The sequence below is a fragment of the Rhododendron vialii genome, chromosome 13a (genome assembly GCF_030253575.1).
Source record: "Rhododendron vialii isolate Sample 1 chromosome 13a, ASM3025357v1".
Classification (NCBI taxonomy): domain Eukaryota; kingdom Viridiplantae; phylum Streptophyta; class Magnoliopsida; order Ericales; family Ericaceae; genus Rhododendron; species Rhododendron vialii.
In genome coordinates, this window is record NC_080569.1 from 23733620 (window position 1) to 23741607 (window position 7988).

The window sequence follows — 7988 nt, forward strand, 5'->3', positions numbered from 1 at the left end:
AGCTTATGGTTGAAGTAAATATAAATAGTAATTTTTTCTAAAATTATTTTATGAATAAAATAAAATATTTTAACACTCTCAAAAATATTGAATTGAAGATGCTCTTAAAAAAGAAGATTTTTAGAGAAAGCTGAATGGGACAACGTTGTTTTGAGTGGAATGGTGACCGGCATCTCATCCCCCATGTATTCTATGATTGGTGTGAGGCACCGCATGTCAAAAATGACGTGTTGCCCTCTCGTCGCCCCCTATCGTTTCCTGTACCAGGGATTGCTACATTTCAATCCAATTCAATACTCCGTACTACAATACGCCATCATTGACCCACTTCCCAGTTCCCAAGTCGGCCAGGCTACCGCCCTGATTTCCACTCTCCACCACTTGTTCACCATCTCCCAATCTCCATTTTCATCAAAATTGGAAGAAACCCCCTCAAAACTTAGCCTGCCCAGGTGCTCAGGAGTGAATAATTTACCCCACAAAATGCCCAGAAAAGGTCTGTTTGTTTACGCACTTCCTCTGCTCAGCCTGTTCGTAGTAATTAAAGCCGGCCCAACTCTCCTCTCCGTAAACTGCCAAAACGAAACCCTTGACACAACCCTTGACCCACCCGGTACCTACGCCCAAAACAGCACCTACCAAACAAACCTCAACACTCTCTTCTCCGTTCTCTCCTCCAACTCCAACAACGCATCCAACGGATTTTACAACTTCACCGCCGGCAGCGGCCCGCCCGACGTCGCCTACGGCCTCTTCCTCTGCCGTGGCGACGTTGCCGCCGCCACGTGTCGAGACTGCGTCGAATACGCCACCGGAGATGTGGTCGAGCGGTGCCCCTGGTCGAAGCTGGCCACGATCTGGTACGACGAGTGTTTGCTCAGGTATTCCAATCTGTCCATCTTCGCCGCTGCGGAAACAAGGGTGTGGGATGTTTTGGAAAATTGGCAGAACGTGACCAATAATGAGACCCGTTTTAACGAAGTTTTGGGAGAGGTAATATTAAGGATTCCAAATACTATCTAGTATCCTCCTATGATTGAGCAAGAATATGAATCCTTTTTTACTCTTAATTTGCTGTTCTAAATGTTTTAACCATCTTCCCAAATTTAAATCAGAATGGTTGGATGCTAACAAGTACTGTAATAGATTGGATTATGTCTGTCAAATGTAATCACCTGAAGCACCAGCATTGCGGATAAAAACGTCAATGGTCCCAAATGCATCCCAAGCCCTCTGCGCGGCCGCCTCGACGACGGGCCCATCCTCGCTAGAGCATCTCCAATCCATACAAAATAGAGGATGGATGTAACACATTGAGGGGAGATTTTGTAATTTATTCCACTTTTTCTTCACTTTTTCTACTTTGGGAGAATATTTGAGGGACCCACCGTCCTTTTTTAGAGTTTGGTCCTCCAAAAGTAAATTTGGTCCTCTAAAAATGGAGGACCAAAAGTAAATTTGGAGTACAAATTTCCTCCAAACTCTAAAAAGGACGGTGGGTCCCTCAAAAATTCTCACAAAAAAGTACAAAAAGTGAAGAAAAAGTGGAAAAAATTACAAAATCTCCCCTCAATGTGTTACATCCATCCTCTATTTTGTATGGATTGGAGATGCTCTAACGTCAACCTCCACAGCCACCGCCCGCGGAGCGAATCGACTCTGTGTTGACCGGGCCGAGTCATGGAGCCGGTTAATTTTGCCGCAGAGGGACTCGAGCCGGTTGATTCCGCGAACTGTCGTCGCCTGCAGCCCGATTTGGCAAGGTCGAGACAGAATTCCCAGCCTATGCCCGACGACGCACCGGTGACCATATGCTATACATCCGCTGAATATAATTATCAGTGTGTGTTGTATGTATATATGTGTGTGTAAGTTTGTATGTATATGCATACATACCCTAGAGTTTGGCCCAAATCTCCATAGCCATCTCTCTCTCCCTCTCTCTCTCTCTCTCTCTGCCAACGTGTTAAGGAGGGTAAGACCATTTATATAAGGAAGGGTAGCGTGGTCTTTTTACTTCTACTGATAACGGAGTTAGGAATTGTACTTTACTCTAAAATCCATAGGGGTGTGATTGTGCGTTTAATGGTTTCAGTCCTATACGGGAATAACATTTTCTGTGTATGGCACCAGCTTGGGTCGAGTATGAGAGGCTTTAACCTCTTGTCTTTCGGGTAATTTAGTTTGGTTTATGAATATCCATTGCAGTATACCCTAAACATGGTTTTAATTCTGATATCTAGTTCTAACTTTTGGCATACTATTTTACTAACTAATAACTATTAGTATGAACTCCACCCGAAAAGGTAATGAAGAATATTTCCAATCGGGCTTCGAGTGATGACTCAGGTAAGAAATTTGCAACTGGAGAAGCCTACTACACATCACTTCAACCGGTGTATGGACTAGCGCAATGCACGCCGGATTTGTCTGATTCTAATTGCAATGGTTGCCTTTTGAATGGTATCTCGAAGCTTCCTCAAGCAAAACTAGGAGCACAAGTTTTGTTCCCGAGTTGTTATATCAGATATGAGATGTACCTATTTTACAATGCCAGCTTTGGTGGTGCTCCTCCGCCACCTTCGTCAGTCCTCCCTCCTAGTACTACAACTCCAAGCAGCCCTGGTAAAACTTTCTTTCGTTGTGCATGAATTCAGAAATTTAAAATTTTTAATGTTCCTTTTGTTCCTTATTCTTCGTTCTTATTTCTTTTGGATGTCTCCAAGTATTGTCCATTTTGAAATATGCCGAAAGGAAAAAAAAATATAGCATTGTGAATGTATCCATAGAACATGAAAAAAAGTGGAGTTTAATGAAGAAATAATGCTCTACCAATTTGATTAGATTTACACGGAGTGCATGTTAGCATAAATAAAGAACCAATAATATGGACGAAAAGCGTAAAACAATTATAGTATCCAAAATGTGAGCAACCGTGGCGTCTAATGCATTCATGCTATTTCGTGATTACTCATGTTCCGCTTGTTAAAACTTAGTTGAGGATCAGCTTGTTGCCTTGCAAACAATTAGTCTGAACACATTTTCCAAACTCGGTAAGTTTTCAATCGAAGCTTGAACAATTCACTAATATACTTGAGATCCTGATTAGTTTAATTAATCCTTGTTTCAGTTCAGCTCGATTGTTAAACAAGCCAAACCGGTTACATTATTAGTTTTCTTCAAACAAACGAAAAAACTCACTCCGCTACTCAAATCAGGTTGTTTGCAGCTTTAGTGAGCGCTTCCTTTTATCAATGGAATTGTTGAGGAAATAATTTGTCTACTGCAGGACAAGGGGGAATCTCATCGCATGTAATCATTGCCATTATAGTTCCAATTGGGGTTGTTACTATGCTTTTCATTGCAAGCTTTTGTTTCCTATCTAGGAGGGCGAAGAGGAAGCATAATTATCTAAGAGAAAACAATGGTAAGGACAATGGAAAATTTCGAAATTACCTCCAAACTACAGTGAAGAAACTTGATTAAAGAAAGAGAGAGAATGAGGGAAATCCAAAAAACTTCTTATCTTTTCTTGTTTTGACCATTAATTTACTCTTGTTTGAACATTTAATTTGTCCAGATGGGGATGACATCTCAACAGTGCAGTCCTTGCAATATGATTTGGGTACAATTAAAGCTGCCACAAACAACTTTTCAGATGATAACAAAATCGGTGAAGGTGGATTTGGTCCAGTCTATAAGGTTTTTTTTCATTTTTTTTTTGGGTCTAAAATCGTTTGAAATTTTCATACATTCTCTTACTATGGATCTAGAATTTTCATGGTATGGTTTTTTTCATCAGGGTTTACTTCTAGATGGACAAGAGGTAGCTGTAAAGAGACTATCCCGAACCTCAGGGCAAGGTGCACTAGAGTTCAAGAATGAGGTGTTATTGGTAGCCAAGCTTCAGCATAGAAACTTAGTGAGGTTACTCGGATTTTGCTTAGACAGAGAAGAAAAGATACTCATCTATGAGTTTGTGCCCAACAAAAGCCTCGACTACTTTCTATTCGGTTTGGCAATCTCGACTACTCTGTGTTATTGTTAACTCTTTTTGGCTGAATTGTATGTTATGAGCTTTTGAAATGCATGCTTAGGATCAGACCACTTTAATGTTCTTCTGCTTGTGTCTCGATATCAAGAAAACGGAATAACATACTACGTATTATTAGCAAGTACTTCTTACTTGAGTACTTCTTACTTGAACTTGCATTTGGATCCATCAATGCACAGACCCACAAGAGCAAGCGAAGTTGGATTGGTCAAGACGTTACAAGATTATACGAGGGGTAGCTCGGGGGATGTTGTACCTTCATGAAGATTCACGTCTTACAATTATACACCGTGATCTCAAAGCTAGCAATATCTTGTTGGATGGTGATATGAATGCAAAAATTTCAGATTTTGGCATGGCTAGGATCTTTGGAGTTGATCAAACTCAAGGAAATACAAGTCGGGTTGTTGGAACATTGTAAGTAGTTTATAGAATCTCAATAACGGAATTAACTTTATAGAATCTCAACTGATACATTATTTCGATTTATTAAAAGCTGATCCTTGGATTAAGCAAACATATGTCGGCTTGATAATGGACTGGATCCGATAACGTCGATCCGATAATCCGAATTCGGTAATTCAAATTCGGATCGGATCGGATCGGATTAAATCTGTTATCAATCCGAATCCGGACTTTATTTTTTTAATTTTTTTTAAAAAAACAGTGTAAATTTTTTATTTTGAAAAAAAAAATGTTTAAGAAGTTGTAATTTTATTTTTAATTTTTTTTTGGAAAATAATTTTTTTTTGCTAAATTTTTTGAAGTAAAAGAGTTTTCTGATTCGGATCCGGATTACCACTATCGGATTTGAGTCGTATATCCAGATTCGAGTCTTATCGAATTCGGATTGGATTCGGAATTGTCGGATCCGGATCGGATCCAGCCTATTGACAGGCCTAAACGTATGTATTGTTCGGCCTAGCTACTTAATGACAATTTATGGATGTTACTATATAGAGAAATGATTTTAACACTCATCTTTAGAATTATACTGTAGCTTTTTTATTTTATCATTTGTGGTTTACCTAATTACCCCTTCATCTATTTTTGGCAATTTTCTATATGGTTAGGATAATTTGTACCTCAACAATATTACTAAAGAAAGAAATTATTGTGATTTAAAAACGGGGAGTGCTAAATCAGTTGGTGTACTTTTTGAGTTAAATTTTTTTGGTGCATTATGCCCTCCATTGTTTCATGTCTGATTTCGTGTGTAAAGAGCTAATATTTTCCATTTTCCATTCATGATCAACTGATTGCAGTGGTTACATGTCTCCTGAGTATGCAATGCATGGACAATTTTCTGCCAAGTCCGATGTGTTTAGCTTTGGCGTCTTAGTTCTGGAGATCATTTCTGGCAAGAAGAACACCAACTTTTACCAATCAGATGGTGCTCCGGACCTTCTGAGCTATGTAAGCTTTAGCCATACATTCTAGTAAATACTCCCTCTGTCTCATATTGCAAGTATTCAATCCATGTTAGGGATATTTAAAAATGTATGTCCAATTGTCCATGGTGAAAGTTCTTGAGTTATCCCTTTTAAGTAGCTGGTAATATATTTTTAAAATTTTAATACTAAACCAAATGACTAATGCTATAAATAATGCCTTTAAATAGGAATGCAAATTTATTCATTATGCGTCCTTTCAAAAAGTTACATATCTAGAAAGAAACCAACAGAAAATAATTATAAAAAAAAACCTTGACATAACTCAAGGAGTACCACACTTTTTACTGCAAATATCATCTTATCATCCACAACTCATGTATATACCGCTATGTTGCAGTCTTGGGAACTGTGGAGAGAAGGAATGCCATTGGATTTGATGGATCCAACTCTTAAAGGGTCCCATTCCAGAAATGAAGTCACTAGATGCATCCATATCGCCTTGTTGTGTGTCCAAAATGATCCAGATGCCAGGCCCTCTATGGCAACGGTAATTCTGATGCTCAATAGTTATTCCTCCACGCTTTCACTTCCTCAACAGCCTGGATTCTTCGGCCGGAACAAAACAGGGTCCAATATTTTCAAAGAACTAGAGTCAGACCAGTCTACAAGCAAGTCAATACAGTGGTCTATAAATGAAGCATCAATTACTCAACTAGAACCCAGATGATGTGACAAAGTCCAGGCCAATACCGAGATTCAGGGTTATTTTTACGTCGTGAGATGATTAACTTGGAGACTAGACGCAAAGCATTTATTGATGTGTTTGAGAGCTTTAGAAATTGCCTAGCATAGGATATAAGGTTTAAAGAATATGTACGGAATCAATACACACAATGTTTACTGGTTTGTAGATGGTAGGTTGTACTTGTCTCTGTTATCTCCTCCCTTTCTAAGAGATGTTTTCACAGAGGTCGGTATTTGGGGTCGAATAAGACAGATTGCATGTTATGATGTTAATGGAAATAAAATATTAATCTGCAGTCACCTGGAAATTTATGTATTTAAGAAGACTAGCGTGTTTTGCTAGATTTGTTTGGTGTTTCTTGATATTTGACAAGGCTCCCTGTGATGGGTGGTGATTCACTAGGTTTAGACGGGTTGGATCCTCTTAGTGACTCTCCTCCTTCGAGCAATTTTGCAAAACAAGGAACCAGTTAACACTAACCCATCTCGAATTGGTTCTAGTCATTGTCGACGAGCAACAGTGATTTTCAAGTCGAGCTTTCAATCTTGGACATTCGATACAATATTCAAGTTTCTTATAAATATCCGTTTGAATACGAACTTTTGGAATCGTATTTGCTTTAAGTAATTCGCAAGAAGGAAAACCAACAAAATTTTAAAAATATGCAAAAAAAAGTACTTTATTCTGATCTGAAAATAGGATTTTTGTTTTAAAAAAACAAACAAATATGAGATGGTGGTAGTTTTCAAAGAGGAACAATAGTAATGGGAGTCCAAGGGCAGGCATGGAAATTATCTCATGTAGCCCGATTTTTAAGCTTTACTTATAATTACTCAAAAATGTTGTTTAGTGCCCTGACCAATAACTTTTTAACACAATCATGCTAGGTTATCAAGTCCCCATATGTATACTAACTAGTAATTTTTAATCCGAAGCTGTAAATGGCATTCTAATCACTCTATATCTTTTACTGTTCTCTGTGTCTTAATTGAGATCAAAACGAAGGAATTGCGCCCAGCTAACTGTAAGAAAATTATTGACAAGAAACGACAGAAGTAGCTAATATCCCTTGCCAATGTCCAATGATTAGATGTGACTGTAAGGAAATTATTGACAAGAAACGGCAGAAGTAGCTAATATCAGATGAGACTCGGGGCAGCAACTAAAAGAATAACAACGAATACGAGCAAAGCTTTGATAACATAGATGCTAAATGGGCTGCATTTTGTTAGACCGCGTGTTTTTTAATAGACACGCTGGCCACAGTAATTATGTCAAATCAACTCTTCCATTCCACTTGGAAGAAGTAGAAAATATACAGAGACTTACAAATGAATGACTGATAAACCCACAACTCCGAACAGTGGCATGAGAGAAGACTTTGCCCCAAGTTGTTGTGATTGTTACAACACCCGCGTTGTAAATTTATTGCGTTCATCTGCGACAACTCAAACCAACAAAAAATTGAGTCGACCTAGTGACAACTCAAACCAACAACAATTGAGAGGACCTGTTGTGAAACCAACAAAAAATTGAGTCGACCTAGTGACAACTCAAACCAACAACAATTGAGAGGACCCATTCACAACAGGACGACTGCAAAGAGGGTTAGGATATGAGACTGATAGTAGCAACTCAAGATTATAGATCCCTATGATTGAAAGGGAAAAAAATGAAAGAAGGTTAAGAACCATCACATAAATCTTGATGTCGATGACTTGATGCACGTCTTTATGTAGTATGTCTGTAAGTGCACGGGTCAGTTTGCACGAAATGAAATCCCACCATGCCCAAC

At 38.7% G+C, this 7988-nt stretch overlaps 1 protein-coding gene across 1 annotated transcript; it reads left to right on the forward strand.

The window, feature by feature from the left end:
• Positions 1 to 207: 207 nt before the first annotated feature.
• Positions 208 to 6516, forward strand: LOC131313370 (cysteine-rich receptor-like protein kinase 10). Its single transcript, XM_058341646.1, has 8 exons — positions 208 to 993; positions 2307 to 2625; positions 3290 to 3427; positions 3581 to 3702; positions 3803 to 4013; positions 4234 to 4471; positions 5320 to 5470; positions 5846 to 6516. Exons 1-8 carry the CDS (start codon positions 214 to 216, stop codon positions 6173 to 6175), a joined length of 2289 nt encoding a protein of 762 aa, XP_058197629.1. The 5' UTR covers positions 208 to 213; the 3' UTR covers positions 6176 to 6516.
• The last annotated feature ends 1472 nt before the right edge of the window (positions 6517 to 7988 follow it).